Source organism: Myotis nattereri (genome assembly GCF_964212035.1).
Source record: "Myotis nattereri genome assembly, chromosome: 12".
Taxonomy (NCBI): Eukaryota; Metazoa; Chordata; class Mammalia; order Chiroptera; family Vespertilionidae; genus Myotis; species Myotis nattereri.
In genome coordinates, this window is record NC_138087.1 from 38,033,232 (window position 1) to 38,057,998 (window position 24,767).

Consider the following 24,767-nt stretch of genomic DNA (forward strand, 5'->3'; position numbering starts at 1 on the left):
GCCTACTGTCTGAGGACACCAGAGGAGAAACAACAGAAGTCCAACCCTACTAATCAATTCTTCTGTTTCTTTCCTGAAACTGGTGCTCCTGGAACACCTTCAATGTACCCTTTCCAAGAACTTTGGCAGACACCAACTCAACCAGAAACATACAATTAAGATCATAAAATTCTTCAAAAACCAATAAAAGTACCACTTATTAAGCACTAACCATATGCAGTGCTAAGCCTTTTACAGACATTACTTCACTTTAAAATAAACCCTAGTGAAATGCATACTGTCACCTCGCACTTACAGAGGGAAAACCTAAGATGCAGAGAGAGGAAGACGCTTGGCCAAGGTCACATGGCGCTACGTGACAACGCGGGTCTGAGAGACACCCTACTCACCGCCCTGAACCCCTATGCACCGGTGCCTCACCCCTGCCTCAAACACAAAGAAAAACAAATTAATCTGACCAAGAATCAGTGCTTAAGTCCAAAGCCAACACATATTCTCTAGAGGGGCACTCACAGCTTTAAATTCATATTTTCTTTAAGTTGATATGTTTTAGTTAAAAACGGTAAAAATAGCTTCTTTCCCATGCATGGTGCTTTTTCTGCTTTTCTCACCAAAACAAATCTTCTCTAGAATGGGGCACTTCATCAATAAATTGGAATCTGCTGGAAAATCTTCAACAGACTTACTTTTAACCAGTCATCCTGGTCCCCCTTCCCTTGGCTGGTGTTCCCACATGAAAAAGAAGTCCATTTGGCAATGGATCATATATCCCACCATCCCAATGAGAGTTTCAACTTTAACAAAATAAAAATAATCCACGCTATCTAATATCCAGGTCCAAAGTGTTAGGTGGCTACGTGTGTTACTTTCATGGAAAAAAAAAAGTTGGGTAAATGCACTGTCATGTATGAGTGCAAATGATCTTCATATATACTGTGCTAGATGCCTCTAGAGCCAGACTCACATCCTATTAGCAACACCTCTGTGCAAGCTTCAACTCAACTCCCTGTAACAGCATCCTGTATCAAGAGTGGACCTTGGGTCACTTACTCCTTACCCCAGGGCTTCTCTGACGCCACAGATACTAGCCTTCTGTAAGCACACATGTGCAACTCAGAAGTGAGGGAATGAGAACTCATGGAAAATGCTTCCCCTGCCCAACCAACATGACTCAGTGGTTGAGCATCAACCTATGAACCAGGAGGTCACGATCTGATTCCCGGTCAGGGCACATGCCCGGGTTACGGGCTTGATCCCCAGTAGGAGGCGTGCAGGAGGCAGCCGATCAATGATTCTCTCTCATCATTGATGTTTCTCTCTCCCTCTCTCTCCCTTCCTCTCTGAAATATATATATATTTTAAATGCTTCTTCTTTATCCTCAGGTGGATGATTCTAAGATGCGTTCTAGGAGCTCTTCAGAAGGTTCCAGAGCTAATGCCGGGACTCTAACGACACAACTTTATGTTGGCTTTTCTCCTTCCCCTCGTTCTTCCTCCTTGGAGTTACTATCCAATATTCTGCAGCGTACAAGTCCTTGTTGTCTTGAGTTCTAAGTAGAACCCAAGGTAGGAATAGACCCTTTATGCCTCAGCAAGCAACATAATACAAGGGGTGGGGGAATGGGAACTCATGGAAGGACGTTCCCATAAATTTAAGTTTATCCTTAAAGTAAGCTTTAAGGATAGATCGGAGTGTGAAATCGAGCGCTGGCATTTATTTGCCACATTCCTTGGGGGAGTAACTTCATTAAGCCAATTGGCTTCATTACTATAAGCACTCACTTTTTTTTTGTGGGAACTGAGAGAAAAATGTAGAAAAAAAGAATTTCAAAAATCTCTTTAAGAACAATGTAAAATATGTCACCCAATATCTACACATGAACAAATGAACTCATACAAAAGTGCTATGAAATAATCAATAAAGCAAACCAATCTTTGGAAAATTTGACCATGAACACAAGAAAATAAGCATATAAAGAGAAAAGCATTAAACATGAGAAAGTGGATATAACCACAGGTATCATATTTTCAAAAATTTATGAGATCACTGTAATTTTTATCATTAAGTTTGAAAATAAAAGTACAAGTGGATATTTCTCTTCAAATAAAAACCAACTGCCAAAAACAAATGAGGAAGAGAGCTCATTAAATAGATTTCTATAAAATAAACAGAAAGGTTAATCAAGACTTACTTCCCATTTGCAAAAAGACCTAAGCCTAGATGGTTTTATGGGCAATTTTATTCAAACACAAAGACATGATTATTCCTGTGCCACTTGAACTTCTCTGAAAAATAGAAGATGAATGACTTCAGCTTCATCCTATGAGCTTAGTGTAACCATGATACAAAAACATGGTGAGATAACACAAAACAGGAAAAAAGGCAAAGCTCACTGTGGCTAAAAATACAAAAGCCCTAAATAAATACAGGTAAATTGAACCCAACAATATATTACAGAAATAATGCCTCATGACCAAGTTAAAATTTATTCCAGGAATACAAGGATGGTTCTACATTTAATTATAGTAAAACAATAAAAATCTCATGGTTATTTTAATGAATGCCAAAAAGACATCTGCTATAAATATAGTGTCCACTTTTGCAGTATTAATGTATCCTATATAATATAAGGCTAATATGCAAATTGTCCCCTCTATCTGGAGTTTGACCGGGAGTTGGACCAGGGGGCGGAGCCAGCTGGCCAACCACCCGTGGCCGCCCCCTCCCCCCCCCCCCGCCAGCTCCACCCCCGGCCCGCCCCCCATCCCCTGATCAGGGGCAGGGATCAGCCCCAATCAGGGCAGGCCTGTTGAACCCCACCTGTGCACAAATTCATGCACCGGGCCTCTAGTATTATCATAACATGCATTGGGGAGTAAGGAACACAAAAAGTGCAATGTCTACGTGAAAGGAATCATAAAACTTCACTATGAAACTTCTGGTTTAAATACACTTCTGTATTACTGAATTTCCCCCCCCCCCCCGCCCCCCGCCAATGACTTTACATTGCTTTTTGTAAAAATGATGATAAAAATAGGCTTGCATGAAGACACAGAATAATGCAAAGCCCTCTTTAGGCAGTTGTGGTCTATATCAAGAGCCAATAAAGAAATGATAATGTTCAGGGAACGAATGAAGAGAAAAGTGTATAGAACAGAAAATAAGACTAACTATTTTTAGTATATGCATGAAAGTTTCGTATTTCAAAAGAACAGGACTAGGGAAAATTAACACTGTTATTATAACTCACTTTGGAAAATATCGTGATAGAGGAGTTTCAAAGCTAGCTAATTAAAGTAGAGGACTTGAAGAATGAGGGCAGTTTGGAGCACCAAGTAGGGAGTAAAGATTGTTCCCAGTATATGGTACAATCTAGGAGTTAAGGTCAACAGGATTGGGCAGACAGTTAAAAGAATGTCCTTGGTGGCCTGGAGAGCGTTCCCTGGGCAAAGAGCAGGCACCATGGTCACCTCAGAAAGGAAGACACTGCACTATCCAGGGCACGAGCAGGGGCAAGGTCAGGATCCAGCAGTCATGTAAACAAAGAGGATTCTTAGGCAGAGGGACACGTACAAGATGAATGGGGTGTGACTGGTACCCTGGAGGTAGCCCTAGAATGCTATGGGGGGAGGCGGGTTAGACAGAAAGTCACGCTGGAGTTGACAACCTGGCACCTCCATTTCACAGGACAATGATGGCCTTAGAACAGTGATGGCGAACCTATGACACGCATGTCAGAGGTGACACGCGAACTCATATTTTTGGTTGATTTTTCTTTGTTAAATGGCATTTAAATATATAAAATAAATATCAAAAATATAAGTCGTTGTTTTACTATGGCTGCAAATATCAAAAAATTTCTATATGTGACACAGCACCAGAGTTAAGTTAGGGTTTTTCAAAATGCTGACACGTGGAGCTCAAAAGGTTCGCCATCACTGCCTTAGAACTTTAATGCAACCTTAGATGGTCACACAGCATTAAGAATGTACTGAATGGCACTAAATCCTACACTTAAAAATGGTTACAGTGGCAAATTTTGTTATATATATATGTATATATATATTTAGCATAATAAGAAAAAGTATAATAAAAATAGAAGATTATTAGTGTTACACTGAGAGAAATATTATTAACACTAGAGGCCCAATGCACAAAATTTGTGCAAGGGGCTCAACCCTCGCAGCCCTCCCTGGCTGCCTCATGGCCCCGTGGCCCCACCCACTGGTCATTCCGGAAGATTGTTCCAAGGTCCGGTCTAATTAGCATATTAGCTCTTTATTATACAGGATGGCCTAGCAAGCCCCGTGGAAAAGGTAAATGGAAGAAGACAGTGCCCAAACCAAAAATAAAATATCAAAAATCATGAAACAGTTCTTTCAACTAGTATTAAACATGAAACAGGGTTCATAACAGAGCCACACAAACTGCAGAATCTGAGTCCCAACCATGAAGTGTCAGGCTACTGACCACGTGAATTGGCAAAAGGCATGAATGCAGCCATTTCACCCGTTTTCCCTCAACAACCAGAGTAAATAGGGATCAGGTAGCACACATCCTTCATAAAGAAGCAGAGCCAAGCAATCCAATGAAAGATATACATGTTCCAACACTTAGTTTCTTTGCTTAGGAACGTCCAGGGCAAGAGCCACACTCTCCTTTTGGAGCTCTGTGCATGCTGGCACCTGGTGAGCAGGGGTCTGAGAAGAAGCTGAGACCTGGAGTTGTAATTACAGTAAAGTGTCTCCAGCCTTCAAAATGACTTCAGGATGTCACTCCCGGCAGCGGGCGGCTGGAGAGGCTTTCCTGTCTAACTACACAGAATTTCCTCTCTGGTTGAACAGTGGCAAGGTGCTATTTGCAGGATTAAAAAAATAAAAAAGAGCAAATCATTTGCCTCTGTTTTCTGGAGACAAACATTTGGTTTCCAAAGTAAACAAAAGTCATTTCTACTTAAAAGACCACTGATTTACTTCAATGGTCTGAAGGGGGTGTAATTTATTTCAGTCTACTTAGCACTGTAACAACTCTTTTCAAAAACCGACATTGATTCATGAAAATGAACATACGGACTCTCTCTGCAGCATAAACCTCAACGCCTCAGGCAAGTGCTGCCGGAAATGTAGTACAAGGCACTGCAGACCCGTAAGGGGACGTGAGCAATTACCCCCGGTATTTAACCCAATCTATTGCTCATCAGAAAAGCGCTTAGCACAGGAGTCAGACTCAGAGGAGCTGACAAGGAGCACAGCCACTTAAATGTCCCCTCCAGCGATTACACTCAACCCAAGAGTGTGTCAAATTAAAACAACTACACATTGACTTTTTGCTTCTGTAAACATTAAGGGGTGATTGACAGTTACAGGCTGCGGCCAGCCAGCCAGGCATTAGCATCAACCTCTCTGCTTATCTGCTCTTAGTTCCAGCAGTCTGTTTGCTCAGGAATACTCCTTATAGAACACAGAAGGATTTCAGGGCTTTCCACTGGGGCTCACCGGGAGAGGTTCTGCCATCTCTTCCATATAAGCAGCTTTAGATGACCCTTAAAAACTGAGAGTTTTAAACATCACCACTGGTCACTTCCTATTAGAAAAATTTCCAATCAGAAAAATGGGAGATTGCCCTGGCTATGTGGCTCAGGGGTTGGAGTGTCGGCCCTCACACTGAACGATTATGGATCAATTCCTGCTCAGGGGCACGTGCCTGGGTTGCAGGTTCGCTCTCTTTCCTCTGGTTGGGACGCAGGTGGGAGGCAACTGGTCAATGTGGCTCTTTCACATCGATGTTTCTCTCTCCCTCCCTCACTCCCTTTCTGAAAAGCAATGAAAAATATATCCTCTGGTGAGGATTAACAAATGGAAAATCAGCCAGTCTTATTGCTCTACTGTGACCTGGACTTGGGAAAGATTCCCTTCCCTTGTTACCCTATTCTCTGTGATTTTGGAACTGTAAGGAGTGGAAAAAAGATACAGTTTAGACAGAGGGAGAGACAAGTAAACCAAAGAATAAAATAAGTGAGAAAATCTATTCACCAGAGATCCGGTGAATCATCACTGGCAACTTTACAGGCTTGTGCTGAGGATTCAGCATTCCCTGTCTGATGTTCTCTGATGATCAGAGGCCTTTATGCCACTCTCTTCTCTTGGTGCCAAGACCAATCCAAGGGGATAGGATAGTGCATTCAATAAATAGTGCAGGGGAAACTGGATATCCTCATGCAAAACAAGAAAAAAATGAAAGTGGATCCTGACCTTACTCCATATGTCAAAATCAACTCCAAGTGAAAACAAAAATAACTCAAAGTGGATCAAAGACCTAAACAGAGATCCACCCTGAGCAAGTACCACCATTCTTGGACTGAGGATCAACCAAATTCTAGTCTATTCACTCAGTTTCATCTGCTATTAAAAAAAAAAAAGTGTGCACCAGTTATATTCAAAGTTCGACTGAGTTTATCAACCCTTAATTTGTCCATCCAAAAATAAGTCCTCCTCAACCAGGCAGGCTCTTTGAGTAAGGGCTGATGCTTCCACAAAAGTAACTTTTAAAATGGTGCTTTTTGAACTTGGAGGCAAAGGAGGTATTGTCACTCCGTTGTCTCAGGTTTAAGCCCTGTGATTCCCCGTCCTGTCACTATAAAAGTCCGTAACAGAAGAGCCGTCGTGTGTCTGTCACGGTAGCGTTGTCCAACAGAACTGTCTGAGGATAAACTGTCCTTTTATGCTCTCTCTAATATAAGAGTCACGAGCCACATGAGGCTGGTACTGAGCACTTGAATTGCGGCTAGTGTGACAGAAAACCTAGATTTTTAATTTCAATTGATTTAAATTTAAATAACTGCATGTGACTAGCAGTCCTGTACTAGATGGTGAGGGTCTAAGACAGCAGCGCAGATAAAGAGTTTTGATACGGGTGTGACAACGTGGAGTCGGAAGTGTCCTGAGAGCTTTAAGTCAGGAGAGAGAAGACCTCCCAGCTCCACCACAGCTGTGTCACCTGGTCTCTCTATTCAGTGAGTAACGCTGCTCTCAGATAGCGCCAGTGACTTTTGCTCCACCTACCTGTGGACTCACAGAAAGATATCTGATCTTTGTCCCTGGCTCCTGGTACACAGCTCCTAAAACCCTTAGAATTTCCTGAGTAATAAGCGTGACAGGAGCCTCTTTGGTTCTGATGAGTTGACTCCTGGTGGGCCCCTCGATAGCTTTAGGAAGGGGGCTGAGTACCAAAAAGAACCAGCCTTAATTAGAAGCTTAGACATCCAGTCCTACCCAACCCCCGATATTCAGGGAGAGAAGAAGGGCTAGAGATTGAGTTAATCACCAATGGCCAACCATTTAATCAATCATGCCTCGCATAATGAAGCCTCAAAAACCCTTAATGACAGGGTTCCTGTGAAGCTTCTGAGCTGGTGAACACGTCAAGGTGCTGGGAGTGTTGCCTGCCCCGAGAGAGCTGGGAGCTCTCCACCGCACCCCATATCTGCCCTGTGCGTCTCCTCCATCCACCTATTCCTGAGTTATATCCTTTATAATCAACCAGCAACAGTAAGTAAAGTGCTTGTGGAGTTCTGTGAGTCACTCTAGCGAATCATCAAACCTGATGGGGGGGGGGGGATCGCAGGAACCCTCAAGTTTGTGGTGGGCTAGGCAGAAATGTCCAGAATAGGCAAATCCATAGAGATAAAAAGTCCAGTAGTAGTTTTCAGGGGCTGGGAGGGAAGTAGAAATGAAAAGTTACTGCAATGGGGACTCCCTAGCTAGGGGATGATGGAAATATTCTAGAATTAGGTAGGGGTGATAGCTGTACAACTTTGTCAATATATTAAAAACCACTGAACTGTATGCTTTAAAAGGGTGAATTTTATGGTATGTGAATTATATATCAATAAAACTGAAAATTGATTTGTTGTGAGTAAACAAATCAATCAAGCCCATCCCACCTCTATAACCATATAAGGAGCAAAGGGGAAACATGCCTGGGAAGGAACAACTGGGTCATCTATCCAAATCACATTTGGCTGTGATCCTGCTTTCTCTAATCTGAGAAGTAAACCCTCCCTTAGGTTTCAGGTGAAGACCTCAACCAAGTCTCAAATGAGAGCAGGACAGCTGGGCACGTGTCTACTCCCTTGTCCACCCTGTAGAGGCTAGGCAGCAAGGCTGTTGTGTGTACAGGAAAGAAAGATGTGTGTCCCCGAGACCTGCTGACATTTAGGGATCACTGCAGCATGCTCTCTGCTATGGGTCATCTCCTAGGCATAATGTTAGGTCCAAAGACACATAATTGGCACTCAATGAATTTATTACTCATATGTTGACTGAGCTATCAGTATATATGGTGGGGGAGAGGGGTTGTCAGGAAAGAGAGAGAGGAACTGGTCTTGCCAGAGCACTTCAAGAGTTACTGTTATGGCTGGCAAAGCTACCAGGGGATAATTGAACCAAATGCATGAAAAGTACAAATTCCCACTTTGATTCTGAACGGCTGTGCATTCCTTTTCTTTTTTTCTTTTTCTTTTTTGCTGTTATATTAATGGAGCTAACCTATAGAATATGAAAAAAGAAATATCTGGACCTATGAATTACCTAAACAATATAGTTAATATGTTCAAAGATAAATTATAACCCAGAAACTTTTCATCAAGAAACCCATGAATGGTTTCAGCCAAAACAGGAAACTGTTCCAAGCATGTACTATTTTTGTAGAAATATACATGAAACTCTTAAAACTGCTGAATATGCTTAACGAAAGTATTGCTTTTCTCCGTATTACTTTTTTTTTTTTTGCCTTCTACCCCAGGGTCCTAAAACAGTGGTTTGGAGCAGACTTGTATGAAGCATAAAGGTGCCAGATTTAACAAGTAAAAATACAGCATGCTGAATTAAGTTTAAATTTTAGAAACAAATTATTTGTAGTATCGAGACAACATGCTTACATTAAAATAATTTTCTGTGGTTTATCTGAGATTTAATTTTAACTGGCCGTCCTGTGTCTGCTCTTGCAGCTTAATGAAGTGACTGCACCGGGCTGCCAACCCCCTCCTGCCCTGCAAGAGCCCATGGAAGGGTTCTGTCCCCTGTGCCACCCCTAGAGGCCAGCACCTTACACCTGCAACTGCAAGTGTTTCCTTCTGTTGCTTCAGGAAACGCAGGCGTGGCACTGTTGTTTATCAATCTCTGGCAAGAAGGCACTGCATCTAAAAGGAAACAGCAAAACAAACAAAAACAGCAGCGGACCATGGTGGGAGGTCTACCCTACCCTAGACTCGTGTAAATGGGGAGAGTCCCTGGATGCCATGTAGTGCCAGGTGAGTAAAGGCCACTAAATGGTTCTCCTCAACCCTGCTACACTGAAAGGAGAATTTTAAATTATGAAAATGTGTGTGTTAAGATGACCATGGTCCTGTAGGGCCTGCTGTTATCTCTGAATATTATATTTTTATGGAGCTCAGTTTTAATATTAGCACTTTTAGGGTAAATGTAAATAAACCTGATCATGCAATAAATTCAGTGTGCTCTTTTATTTTGCAGATTCAAGCTAAAACACCATAAATCTTCTCTTAGAAGCAGCATCTTTCAAGATACAGAGGCAACACTAAGATTTTGACACCCACTAAAAAAATAATAAATAAGCAATGGACTTCAGAGACCTCCCTCCACAACTGACGTGTCCAATGGGGTTCCTTCTCTTTGCCCTCATATCAAAGGGATCACCCAGTGTACTACAATAATCCCAGGAGAGAGGGGTCCTTGGTTTTGTAAAAAACAGTGGTAAGCAAGACCACTTTACACATAGTGAAATCAAACCCACTTCCATGATGAAATAACCATCTCCTCTAGTTCCCCCAAAAAGATTCCATTTATGCCAGTTTCAATGAACAGCAGTCGGGAGGTACATAAAGCTGGTCACCATCCTTTACAGCAGAAGCCCAGTTGGAACCTGACCTCAGCATATATTGTATACCCATGTATATGTGCAAGATGGGAAGTATATGCCTATATATAAATATAAATACATATAAAACTAACTTTCAGTGTTCAGAAAACAAAAGCTATCCCCATATAACAGCCAAATTCTGACATAACTCAATCTGGACACCTCATCTGGTGTGCACCGCGCTCATTCCCAGTGTAAACCCCACCGCGCTGGGCAATGATATACTGTAATGTCACATCGCAATCTGGATTTACTATAAAGGGCCTCTGACGAGCTTCAGAGCAGTAAACATTGCAGCGAGGTGTATTTCACACTGAGCTGGTTTTTATGAAGAACACTTCACCGCCCAGGCACGGCACCTGGATGATGAATGGTGAAAGATGCATGACAAGCTTCATCATTGTTTGTAAATCTTAACTGTTCCTGCTCACTAACTCTGGAGGCAATTTTCAAAGACAGCGGCAGACAGAAGGACAACACAGCTTTCCTGAAGGTTATTCAAGTTGTACTTGGCCTGGGCCATGCCTTTGAGGAGCTGAGCAGGGGAAATAAACTCCTGAGTTACTCCACACCATGCCCGAAAAGCATCACTGAGGCCCAGTGCATTCAAGCCAGATTGGAATGAAGAAACCCCATACGCGATGATGCTGGCTGCTCTAACCAGAGTGGCTACTGTTGCATCCAAGCTAATGCCCACATGGGTGCTGCATCTTCAGGATTTTAAAATACAAATGGTCACTGAGTAAGTAACAGAAACAGGCCAATCTGCTGATGTGGATGTGCTCACAATACACTGGGCCCCCTGCACTATCCCCTGTGCCACCCCTAGAGGCCAGCACCTTACACCTGCAACTGCAAGTGTTTCCTTCTGTTGCACTGAGCAGGCAGGCATGTCACACCTGAATCCCATCAAGATAAAGTTGGCATCGAAAAGATAGGCAAACAATGTTTTCTGGTCATTATGTTCAACCTGGTTATGTCAGGACACTTACGAATTCCTAAAGGTGTACTTTCCAGGGCTCCTGCTCTCTGTATCCTGCTGTAGACTACAATCTTTAGTCCGAAGGAAAACCCCTGCAAATGTGCCCTCTGTACTGAATTTAGAATTGTTAAAGCATAAGCTAAAGATGTAAAAGAAATCTCACAATAAGCCACTGACAGACTGAGTGTAAAATACTGCCTCTATCAAAAATTATCTGGGAAAGATCAGCAGGCCTTTTATTCACACTCCTCTTAATCCTATGTGATAAAAGTGTGGTATGCAAATTGTCCCCTCCACCGGGAGTTCAACCAGGGGGCGGGGCCCATGGGAGGGGTAGGGGGAACGGAGGGAGGCCCTGGCCAGCAGCTGGCAGCCGCTAGGGACCCTGTGTACGAATTTTGTGCACTGGGCCTCTAGTTTTAAAATAATAGCTTATGTCCACGGGGGGCGGGGGGCGGGAGGGACTACAAAAGCAGTTAATTGTATTTCTATGCACTTATAATTTTAAAGCCATTTAATTTTGTAATGTCTGCCTTTATCAAATATCAACTTCACTCCCTCCTGTTATAAAAGGAATATTCAAATATAACCACAAAATTGAAAGTAACTTTGCTGTGTCAATTAAGTAAAAAAGGTGTTTTAAAGTTTACATTTAGCTCTGGGAATAGCAATGTAAATACCACACCCGATATGCTGGTGATTTTTTTAAAGCTGCTTTTTGTTGGGGGATTTTTTTTTTTTTTTTTTTGCTGGGACACCAAGATGCTACAGAAAGACAACCCCAGATAGGGGTATTTCTGCCTGGTGCACATGCTGAGGGAGCAAGTTCTGAAATTTTATCATTACAGCACAAGAAGTGCTATTGTATGACTGTTGTCCAGTGGACTCCAAACCACCTAAGTCATCACCATGCTGGTTCTCCACCTGCCACGTGAAAATGAGGACCCCTCTCCTCCCTACTTCATTGGCATCAGCTCTATGCCTTAGTATCCTCATCTGCAAAATGGGGATACTACTCCTATTATAAGAATTGAACTAGAGGCCTGGTGCATGAATTCGTGCATGAGTGGGGTCCCTCAGCTTGGCCGGCGATCGGGGCCAATCAGGGCTGCGAAAGGTTGGCTGTGGGAGCCCACTGACCACCAGGGGGAAGCTCCTGCATTAAGCATCTGTTCCCTGGTGGTCAGTGCATGTCATAGCGACTGGTCATTCAGTCACTTAGGCTTTTATCTATAATAATAAAAGCGTAATATGCTAATAAGACTGGATAGCTGAACGACCTTCTGGATGTCCTTCCAGATGAAGTTGCAGCTGAGGCGGTTAGGGGCGATCAGGTAGGCAGGCGAGTGGTTAGGGGTGATTAGGCAGGCAGGCAGGCAAGAGGTTAGGAGCCAGTGGTCCCAGATTGCAAGAGGGATGTCCGACTGCCAGTCTGACTGCCATGGATTGGGCCTAAAATGACAGTCAGACATCCTCTGAGGGGTCCCAGATTGCAAGAGGGTGCAGGCTGGGCTGAGAGACCTCCTCCACCTGCTCCGTGCATGAATTTCATGCACTGGAACTCTCCGATAGATAGATAGATAGATAGATAGATAGATAGACAGACAGATAAAGTTATCCCCATCAAGTGCACAGACATCGTCTTATAGAGATTATCAGAGTTACCTAACTGTGAGAAAAGGAAAAGGAAGGGGAGGGAAGAGAAAATCATAGGATATAGTAGTAGAAAGAATGCCCAGAAAGTGGTTTGGAAAATTTGGGTTCCTATGTTGGCTTTTCTTCCTAAACACCAGCACCATGGCTCAGGGATGGCACAGCATCCAGCCTGCACCTCCACCCAATCTCTATTAAGTATAAAAAGTGATTAAGTCCCTTGCTACTCTCTTGCAAGGCTATGTTATTAATCATAAAGTAAATGTAAAGAATTAAGTCTTTAAAATGTAAGTTCTCCAAGGAGAAGATTCTACATGATATAAATCCAGGGTGTGTTTAAACCCCATGTCTGGTCTATTTGGATTGTTTTACCAAATGCCTAACTTGGGGGCCGGTGAGGCACTGGCAGAAATGACCCAAAGGTCAGTTTCTTGTTCATTCAAGAAACCAGGAACCACCCCTGGAGCCCACTGAGAACATGGCCTGAAGCTAGGCACCTGGAGAAACACAGAGCTGGAAGACTATGACCCGTGCATGTGTGAGAAAACACACCCTGGTAATTCTTACTAAAGTGCTGCAGTGAGTGAAGTCTTTCCTTACAGCAGTGAGTATAATGGGGCGTTCACGTAGCCCCTGCGAAGTGCCTGCTATTTCTAGACTGGTGATGGCTTTGTCAAGAGCCAGAGTTTTACACAGAATCCATGTTAGGTGTACACTGGCTCTCAGCCTTTTCCACAGTTTGCCCTGTAGGGTGTTCTTTTCATGGAGGAAGAAAAAGAAGTTTAAAGAAAATACAAAAGTATGTGTGTCCTCATCAAATAGCATTTTAGTTTCCCTCTATCCTATTCTTTAGGTATAAGGGGACCTGCTGTGTTCTTATACACCCATCTTCTCTAGTTATTTCCTTTGCCCTATGTAGGAAATATATCATATGTGTGATATGTTAAAAATAACTTTTCAAAGCTGCCATTTCTAAATGTTTATTATATGCTTAAAATTATTATGCCTCACCTTCCTCACTCAGCAGACCATGATGTCTATCTAGCTAATTTCAAGAATTACAATCCACATCCTATATGGTTAGTTTCAAACAGGGTCCTTTTGGAGCTAAAAAGTAAGCCTTTCTTGATGAACATAATCACTTTCATGTGCACAACCACTGCCAGGCACTTGCTGAAATAGAAAGATGTAAGACATGGTGACAGGCCTTCATGTGAGAACAAGGGAGTTGATAGTTTCTGCCATACTCTTTTCTAATTTAAAATATATATATACATATTCTTATTGATTTCAGAGAGGAAGAGAGAGGGAGAGACAAATATCAATGCTAAGAGAGAATCACCAATTGGCTGCCTCCTGCATGCCCCACATTGGGGATCGAGCCCACAACCCAGGCATGTGCCCTGACTGGGAATCATACCAGTGACCTCTTGGTTCATGGGTCAATGCTCAATCACTGAGCCACACCAGCCTGGCTTTCTATTTAATCTTAACTCCTTTACTTGTCTCCTCTTAGATTAGAAACAAAGCAGTCACAAAACCACACCTTGGGCCAGCTAGTTTCCCTTCCCTATTGGATTACTCCCATCAGCACACAAGCCTATCATAGTATCTCCCTTCTTTGGAAAAAAAAAAAAAAGAGAGAGAGAGAGAGAAAAGGACCTTCCTTGATCTTACCTTTTCCTCTAGTTGTGCTCCATTTCACTACCCTCCTTAGAGCAAAACTCCCTACAGAACTGTCTGTACTCACATGCTTCTCTCCCATGTACTCCTGAGTGTAGTAAGGCTTTGGTCCTCACTTCCTCACCAAAGTGGCTACTCGTCCACTTTGATGTCCAGGTCATCAAACATCTCTACCTTGCAGCAGCCAATGGTCAATTCTAGTCCTCATCTCATTTGATCCATCAGTATTATTTGACTCTTTTCATTTAAGCGCTTTCTTTAATTGGCTTCCCAGACACTATTCACCTTTAGTTTTCCTCCTGCCTCACAGGCTGCTCTATAATACTCTCCCTTTGTGGGTCCTCCTCATCCACCAGGGCTCCAAACACTACAGGGCCCAGGGCTCAATCCCTGGTCCTTTCTTCTTCACCTACACTCACTTCTTGGGGGGGCGGGGGGGGGGGGACAGGTCTCACCATACTGCCTCCAATATGCACTGAATAACATCTATGCACTGAACTTCCCACTTCTTTTTTCCGGCAGCGACATCTCCCCTCAGTGTCACTCCTCATACATTCAGTTCCTATGACAACCCACCTGGATGACTAATGAGCATCTCAGACTAAATATGCACACAATGAAACTCCTAATTCCCACAAACAGGTTTCACAATGAAACCCCTAATCCCCACCAACACGTTTTCTCCATAGTCTTCTTCACCTCAATCAATCGAAACTCCAGTTTTCTACTCGGTCAGGTTAAAAATTATGGAGTCATCTTTCCCTCTTTCCTTTATGGCTCATCCCAAATCCATCTGCAAATCTTATTGGTTCTTTCTTCAAAATACATCTAGAATTCAACGACTTGTCATCATACCACATTCCCACCCTGACTGAGCCACTGTCATCTTTTGTAAGAATTACTACTGTAGCCGTTTACTAGTAATTGGTCTTCTTGCTTCCACATCAAATCCCTACAGTCTATTCTTAAATAGCAACCAGAGTTTAAAACCACAAGGCAGACATGTCACCCCTTTGCTAGAATATTCCAGTGGCCTCCCAGCTCACCGGAAACAAAAACCAAGTGCCTGCAATGGTTTACAGTCTGGGCCCGCCATCTCTCTCGTCTACCTCCTGACACTTTTCAGGATACGAAAAGGAGAACGACTCTCAGCCTTTTCACAAAGAAAAACAATGAACAGTAGCAACAGGGCATTCCCTACAGTCTATTTTCACGTGGCACTCTGTAGCAAAACCAGAGGAAAACACTGAGCTTGGACGTGTTTTCTTAGATGGTAAAGAGAGGTGATGGTTGTCTTTAAAGAAACTGAAGAAAAATGGACCTAATGGACAAAAACTTACACTTAAATAAGACTTTAAAGAAAACATGAAACCTCTCAAAAATACTGTTTTTCAAATTACTTAGAAGTTCCCACTTAGAATAACTGATGTACAATGTACTAACCGTTAACTTACTAACCCAACCAACCAAAGGACTTCAACTCAAACGTGACAGAATTGATAAATGTAACTGGTTATCAGTCAGCCTTTGTCACTCTCACAGATAAAAACACTGATGTCCCCATCCCCACTGACAGCACGCTGCCACTAGCCTCAGCCCCATTAAGGGCCTAATTTGCCCCCAAAGAGCTCCCCACTTGTGTCAATACTGATAAAATTGAGGAACCGGTGCCCCAGGAGATGGCACCTGGGATGTCCACACACTAACCCTTCCCACCAGCTCTATAAAAATCTCATACGATGTAGAGCCCATGACACCATACATGGAAGTCATAAAGCCACACTTCTTTATAAAAATAGCTGAGTCTTGGATTTTCAATTAATTTATGTTCTCGTTGTCCATCAATTCCAAAACAGAGATTTCACTGCAATTCTTCCTAGCTAATGCCCTCATGTCTGAAGCTTGACCCTCCTGATTAATTATTAGTGAGTTAGAGGGTTACTGGAAGGTTAAACCACACTTTCAGATACACATATCACCAGAAAAGTTTTGAGGAAATTCTAGGTGTTATTCACCCAATCTTTCCCTGTGAACACTGGAGCAGCCAATCTTTTCTTTCCTGGACTGTAACCTCTTTCCTTCTGAGTCTCTTCCTTTTCTGACATAAATTCAAATGCCTACTGCTCCTCTCCAAATTCATTCTCCTCTACTCTAATAAATTCTTCTTATCTTTTTGTCTTATTGCCTTCCTCTGAATTTACACCTTTGTCTCAAGAATGCCAGTGCTTCTAAAAACATTCCATTATTCCTGGAGAAAGAAGGTTAGGCAATTTCCCCCTTAAAGTAGGTTTCATTGGTAATTTTCTGAATAAACTTTTTTTAAGGACTCCATCAGACTATTAGGATTCTGACCTTTCAGAATTATGTTTCCTTAAAGAACAAGCTTACTTAAAAATAATACTGGATTCATTTATTCATTCATCACTCAACTAATAAGTAACAAATTTTTAAAAAGGCATCATAGCATATAAAAAGATATGAGATGTGTTCACTATCCTTAAGGACCTTATAATCCAGATAAACATATATAATCAAAGGAAGAACATATGAGCATATATTATACAGTATAAATATTCATAATAGTTATGTTTGTCCACTCTGAAGTATGACTATTAATAAAAGCCAAAGTACAATCAACAATATGTACTTCAGTGTTTCTTCAGTTCACACTTATCAGTTCCCTTAACCTATATTATGTATTCCATATTAATGGGATCCTTGATTTATAGTACAATAAAATGTAACTTGCCCAGCCTTTTTAGACTTCACTGTTCTAATTTTGGAAATCAAAGCATAGGTCTGGTTCTCATTCTCTAAGTACTTCCTTTACAAAGAAACCAGTTCTCTATAGAGAATCAAGTTATTGAAATTACCAAGTCATTCACCATTGCCCTGATTTCTACTGCCTCGACTGTGTAAGCTTCTCACTTTTCCAGGTCAAAAGATAATGCTTATATATAAAGAACTTAAAAACAGGCCCTAGGAACACAACAGCCGGAAAAAAACCTGTCTGTCTCCACAGTGTAAACGCTGGGGAGAAGGTTAAAACTGAAATTGAGCAATTGTGTATTTCAAAGTGCTCTGGTACATTAAGCAGTCATTTTTCACTTCAAAGCCATTTTATCAGAGTTATTTACATTGCTACTGCATAAACTCTGAGATCGCTTGTATTAAAAAATGTTTTATTATGTTATTTTATTTCTTTTCCCCAAAATATAAATATACCTTCAATTTTAAAATGGAAAAATTTTGGAAAACAAGTATTCAGTATATGGAAATTCACTTTACCAAAAACATCAGGACTTGGAGCCACATTTAAAGTGTCCCTGTATTTCACACTGATCCCTCAGAAAACACATTTTTTAGCTTCTGAGGAGTCTTTTATCTTATTCCTGTCACTCTGGGTATACAAAAAAAGAGAAATGTAATATTAAGAACCTAGGCAAAACAAAGTCATTCCATAACAAAACACCTTAAAGGATACTTATATAAGACTTACACAGCGATACACTTCCCAACAGCTCTTAACTGGTGAGCCCTTGGAGAGCCAGAGACCCCGTGCTGGACACTCATCCTCTCTCCACCCAGGATCCAGTCTGTGTAACCAGACACCTACCGCTCGCTTTGGTTTCCGGGTAGGGAGGGCCATCCTCAAAAGTGAAGATCTGGGGCACGCTCTGGCCCAGGTAGGAGGGAGCTGGGTAGTACGAATGCATCCTGTACTGGGAACCCACAGGGTGGCGGTTCTCTGAGGTTTTCATCGGCTTAAGAAAAAAGAAGGAATGTATTAAGACCAAAGTTGCATTTTATAGTCATAGTCATTTCAAGAATTGCCTAATTCTTTAAGTGAAGGCCACACCCTATAAGTTGGTAGTATCCTCAACCATGAATATACCATCCAGTACACTAACCTTGAAAATACTCGAACTGTGCATTCTGAGGTGCCTTTTCTATCTTGGGGTTCCCGCTGAAGCACCCCTAAAATTCCTTCTCATCCTATGATGCCCAATTAACAAGTAGTAAAGAGAATTGGGCAGGAAAAACAGGAGAGCATGGCATTACTGTGACAATGACTACCTTGTTTGACCAGCAGCCAGTCATTTAACCTTCTCACATTTCTTCACGTGTAAAACTGGCATCTCATCTTAGTGAACACACAGTGCATATAGAGAATATTTTTTAAAAACATGAAAATAGGGTGAAGGTAAGCTATTGTCATTAGCATGATGCTATGCTGAATATCATCACTCGGCATCCATTCCCACCCCCTTCTATGCTTTTCCCTGCAACAGGAACAAAAGTGCGATATGTTTCCCAGACTCTCCTGTCACCAGGGTTCTGGAGGCGATTTGGATTCTGCTAACAAGACACGGAGTGAGATTTGGAAGACAGAAGGGAAGGCAGAGGGAGCAAGTGCTGTCCCTCCAGCAGCAGTGAGCAGCTGGCACTCGGCATTTAAGCCTTCTTTCTGGCAATCGGACCTTGCCTTTGGGACCACGGGGCAGCTTTTCTATAAGGAGCAGTTCACACAGCTTCTTGGCCTCTCATTCAAAGCAAAGGAAACGGGACCCACTTCTACTTTCCTGGTTCTTCCTGGCCACTCTGCAAACACCCAGAATTATTCTGTTTCCTGCACACACCCTGGTACAGACACGAAACATTAAATGCATGACCCTATCTTCACAGCAAGAACATCTAGACTTCAATTATGTCTACAGTTTCAAAAACACTAAATTCAGATGGTATTTTTTTTTTAAAGTAAATCTAAGGAATGCTCTGGATAAACCAAATTTGTTCAACAATTAAGGAATAATTTTGAAATCATGTTTTTCAATCCAATCTCTAGAAGCCACTTATTTGATTTAGAAAAAATAGTACTAACTTGGCAAAGCCTGGCAGGATAAAATTAGGTCCTAGGCTTCCTCAAGATCTTCTATGAACATCCAAATTTTGGACAATTCCTCAAGTAATATAGGCCAAAGTAAACTTTGAATATTATGGCAGTGCTTGGTGGAAAGGCCTACGTCCTTGATTTCTGTGTGCTAATTTGAGAAGCTCAAGGAGTTCATTTTTGCCCCTCCCAACTGTTCCCCAGCACAAATGTATGCTTGATGTGTAGATTATTTCTTGCAAAAGCAAAGAAAACTCTATTCCACTTAATTATTCCCTTTCAAGTGAAGTTTATCTGGCCAAGTTCCTTGTATCCTTTCTCGTTTTCTCTGAAGCAAATAAAATGGTATCTCTTCCAGCTCCATCATCCAATTTTCATTTTCTATCATTATATAAATTTTTACTAAATAAGAGGGCATGCAGCAATGCTTGGAAATAGCCAAAGGGGAGACTGGCTGCCTTTAGTGAGTGGGCCCAAGTCAGGAGAGCCACCAGGAACTGTGAAATCATTAAAGAGGGAAGTGACTCTCAGCAGTGCTGCACCCAGTTATCTATTAGACAAGCACTTCCTGGTGCCCTCTGCATGTGTATGAGAGCAGCCTGGGATCCTGTTAAAAAGTAGACTCTGATTCAGTAAGCCTGGGTAGAGCCTCAGAGTCTGACTCACTCCCAGGAGAGGCTGATTCTGCTGGCTCAAAACGTCGCTCTGGCCCTGGCTGGTGTGGCTCAGTTGGTGGCGCATCATCCTGTGCACCAAAAGACTGCCAGTTCCATTCCTGGTCAGGACACATGCCTGCGTTTCAGGCTTGATCCCCTGCACGGAGCGGGCGTGTAGAAGGCAGCAATCAATGTTTCACTCTCATATTGATGGTTCCCTCTCAACCTCGCCCTTCTCTCTCTAAGTCAATAAAAATATTTTAAAAAGTAAAAAAAAATAAAACCTCGCTCTGGTGACAAGGGATTAGAATAAACGATTCTTTCTCTCACACTAAACACTGTTAGGGGCCTATGACCAAAGGAGAACTTCCTAAAAAATTCTTTTGACCAACTGTTTACAACTTTCCACCTAAACTAAGAAAAGGCAGAAATGATGCTACTTTAAATTTTCCATTAGTTTTCTTTTTATACATGAGATTCCCCAGAACTAAGATATTTTTTTCAGGGGTTCACAACCACCTAGAATGGCTACAGCAGTAATAACAAGCTCAAACACACTTTGCAGGAGAGAAACGTTTCTACCTCTACAGCCTTCCCCCAAGTCAGCACAGTCTATGTGATGAACATTTATTAGGACAAGCGCCAACTATTAAGTAAGAAGTGTCCTGACATAAATAATGGCGCCCCCCATCTGGGTGCCGAGTTGGTTACATCTTCCTCCGCTGGGGCAAAATCTGCAAGTCAGTTCTTCAAGGGAAATGTTTTTAAATTGTCCCCGGGTGCAAGAAAATGGACAGGATTTGAGCCTACAGGCTCAGCAAAATCCTGGATTTTTCCCTTTTACTATGTATTTTGTATAAAACCTCTTTTCAAAATATTTGGAAAATGTTCACTGTGAGTTGAGAATAGGGGTCAGCGAACTTTTTTGGTAAATGGCCAAACAGTAAATAGTTCAGGTTTTGTAAGTCACAGGGTCTCTAGACAATTAGTAAATGAAGGGGCGTGGCTGTGTTACAATAAAACTTGACTTACTGGAATGTTCCCTGGTTCTCAGCCTTCACTCCCACTAGATTAGGGGAAGAGGGAACCTGGTCTGACGTCGGATTTCACTGGTCTGGGATTTGGCCTGGGCCCTGCGTTATTTCAAAGCTCCTCAGATAATTCTAATTGAAACCAAGACTGAGAACCAGAGTTATCTGTAAGTAGGCTTACCTACATATTTCCCACACCCCAATAAGCATGTAACCCCAGCCTCCCCAGTACCAACTAAAAACGCAAAAGGTTCACTCTACCGACAGACTGGACAACTGCTGCCAAAACCAATGCGTGTACTATTTGAAAAGAGATTCAGATAAACTGAAGGGTTTTTTTTCCTTTCCTTTTTAATGAAAGCTTATTGGAAATAAAAACAATATCAAATCCATGTGTGTTTATTTTCCCCCTTAATTCCATTTCTGTTTTTAGAAAGCATCAGATAACAAGAGTCATTTGGAAATAGGAACTGAGCTATTTGAACTCAAACATTCAACTTTCCCAATGAATCCCCAAGATCATTGAGCTATAAAAACTTCTATCAAAAAAAAAAAAAGAAAAGATACAAAGGGTCAGACTCCATCTGCGGTTATCAAAACGTGAACTTACAGAGACCATCAATCACTTCAGCTGCTTACAACTGGAAGAATAATCTACAAATAACCATCCATGTGACAACTTGGACAGAAGAAAGAAGTATGGTTCCATGTATTTCTAAGTGCATGTGTAAACCTCTGAAACATGGAGTTGAAACTGAATTGTGATTCAGCCAGAAAGCCAGAAAAAGGTGTGGCCAAATGTGACTTAAAACTCTAAATCACTTCTTGTTCCTGACTTAAAAAACAGTTACAGCCCTGCTGCTTTCGAATTAGACAAAACGGGTAAATAAGGAAACCTTTGACATCTGTTGTTTCACTTTAAGCGAGAAGTACTCAACGAAGGGCAGTCTGTCCCCCAGAGACATTTAGCAAAGTCAGGAGACACCATTGATTATCACAACTGGCTGGGGGTGAGGAGGTGCTACTGGCATGTCGTGAGTAGATACTAAAGATGCTGCTAACCATCCTACGATGCACAGGACCTAGAGGTGCTCATAAATTAAAGGAATTGTTCATTTCTGCTAAAGAATATAATTTTTTCCATTATGTAATGCTGCCTTGTTCTTCTCTGGATTTTTTTTTTATTCCTTTAAATTAAACAAAGTAAACCCCAAACCCCAGGATCCTAGTGATTTATGACTACTATTATTATTAACATGTGGTAACTGGCAAACAAGAGGCATGTTTTACATTCTTATTACCCATCCCAAGTCTCTGAACCAGAATGTGACCTATGACGGGGAGCTGGGCTGGTGGGAACATGCGCAGGGTTAGTATGAACCCTGAAGGAAAACCTGGGAGCTTTGGGTTTTATTTTATTAAACTGTTGGAACATGCAGCATAAGAAATCTGAACCACTGGTTTCCTTTCATATACTTTACTCACCCTTTTTTATAGTAACAATAAAACCCCAACAAAACATAAAAATGTTAGACCTCACTTCTTTTTAAAGAAACTCCTAAGTACTACTCGTTGGTTATCTGTTAACACTTCAGATAGGAAGAGTCTGGTCTTACACAACTGAGCACTCGTCCAGGTAACGGCTGAAAGAGATCATGAAAACCAACTTGCCGTCTGGTTGTTTCATAAAGCGCGGCTCAGCAGCACAGATGAGACTTGGTGGAGAAGAGTGAATATATGGATAAAGCTCCTAATCCCAAACTCTGATATTTAAACAAACAGTGTAAAGACTCCCTTGGCACTGGCATGTGGCTGACAGTCTTTTAAGTTCCAAAAGCCACATCTGGGATGAACCTTTGGTTTTATGAACAAAAACTTTTTTATATTAAAAAAAAAAGAAAAAAAAAGAGGGCTTGTCACATGCTGTGGAATCCTATGTCTCCTGCTAAGAATAAAGGCTGGGGCTCACTTTTGCCCTCATTAAAGGAATTCTTTAGTTTTAATAGAAGCTTCTTTTCAAACCCTCTTAAAGGGGCACCTGTTCCCCCCGCTCGCCTAACCACCCTCTGAGAGCTGTCCTAGTCCACACACCTAACCTATGCAAGTTCTCTTAGGTGTTCATATTATGAAATGCCCTCTGCTTCCCTCCCTAGAGTGAGGAGGACAGAAGGAGACAGGGAGACTGGTCTTGTGAGGATTCTGGCCCCTGGAAGGGATTCTTGCAAAGCCTGGGCGGATGCTTCCAATGAGCAAAAGAAGAAGGGGCTGGGTTTGAGGGTCAGCACTTAGAGGCTGGAGAACTAAGAGCCGTTTGTCCAGAAATGGAAGGGCTCTTCCTCCTCAGAAAGGAGGCTGGAGGGGAGAAAGGAGAGAGAAGAAGGGAGAAATAGAATGCTCACGCAATACGGCAGAGAGGACAATCATTTGAGAAATTAAACATCTAAGGTGCTCTCAGTTGTAAACCCCATGCTTCCCAAAGCTTCAGAACATCTGTGACACTGTGCCAAAATAAACAACACTTGTAAGGGTAGGCTTTTCAAAAAGAATGGAAGGAAAGGAACTCAGCTCCAGGCTTGCATTAATACCAGAGTAGATTTTAAAAACATCAAAACAAAACAAAACAAACCCCGTAAGATACACCACGAAAAAATAAGGAAGGCATTTATAAATACAGAACCAGCACTGACCGTTAAAACACAAAGCAATCCCACTCCCCAATTCCCAGAAATCTTGGACCGAGCATGGATGAGGGACTCAGACCACCTTGTATAAACTCTAAGGAATGGAACCCCCATATGCTATTAGGATTACCCTTGTATGTATTAGTGGTCCATTCTGCTTGTTCTATTTCCACATTTTAAAAAACCCAAATTAGTTTTTTAACTTGTATCACTCAGTTGGTGGTTTTCACCATCTGGGTTAGTTGTACTGACAGAATAAAGTTTACTCCAGCAGATGGTGCTGTCCAAAATGCAGTACTGTAGCCATTTAGTGGGCCCCAAAATAATTCACTGGGTTGTAATCAGAATTAAAAAAACAAACAGTATAGCAAGAAAATGAAAACAAAATAGAACAGAAATATAAAACTCCATCATAATATGTGGAAGAGCTGTTTTATGAAACTTCATTTTGTCCTTATATGTATGTATAAGTATATACTGGATCACAACAGAAAACACTTTTTACTCTGGGTTTCAGTCTAAAATGTTTGAAAGACACTGAGATATATAAGTTAGGTCAATGGAAGCAAGGACCTTTAAAAATAGGTACATAGTAGGAAAAAGCCAAATATTAAAGATGGTTTAAAAAAAAAGATGGTTTTTCTGGAACCTGGAAGGTTTTGATGCGCTCACAAAAAAAATGAGGGCGGTCCGTTTAGAGACAGTCTCTGGCTGGCACTAGCCCAGCACCTTCCTCATATCACAAATCTATGCAAGATTTGCCAGCTCCTGGGTCAGAAACTTATATTTGTCTCATTCACAAATCTAAGGCACAAACCTAACTAAAGTCACATACAGAGCCAGGCAGAAATGCAAATATTGTATTTTTACAATGAGCTGGTGGGCAAGGAAATGGCAAAGATTGTATTTTTAATATTTGGTTAATAATTATCAGGACATAGGACTCTCCAATCTCTGTAATATGTCGAATTTCTGAAAGCATTATAGAACATCTCTTAAGATAGGCAGAGGGGCTTGTAACAGTGATATTCTTAACATAACTTCGCTGAGAAAATATTGGTTTATTGGCTATGGGACTAATGGAATTTTAGAGGGAGAAAATAAGCATTTATTGAGAGATACTCTAGACCAGGGGTCCTCAAACTTTTTAAACGGGGGGCCAGTTCACTGTCCCTCAGACCGTTGGGAGGGCAGGACTATAGTTTAAAAAAAAACTATGAACAAATTCCTATGCACACAGCGGCGGCAAA

The 24,767-nt window shown here is 41.7% G+C and overlaps 1 protein-coding gene across 1 annotated transcript in view; it reads right to left on the reverse strand.

The window, feature by feature from the left end:
* The window catches only part of DMRT1 (doublesex and mab-3 related transcription factor 1), a gene marked incomplete at both ends in the record, with an annotated part of 96,273 nt that overhangs the window by 21,055 nt on the left and 50,451 nt on the right, over window positions 1–24,767 (reverse strand). Inside the window, one exon of the mRNA XM_081103132.1 lies at window positions 17,875–18,022. Coding sequence (XP_080959258.1) covers window positions 17,875–18,022 — 148 coding nt within the window. The remainder of the gene's footprint in view (window positions 1–17,874; window positions 18,023–24,767) is intronic.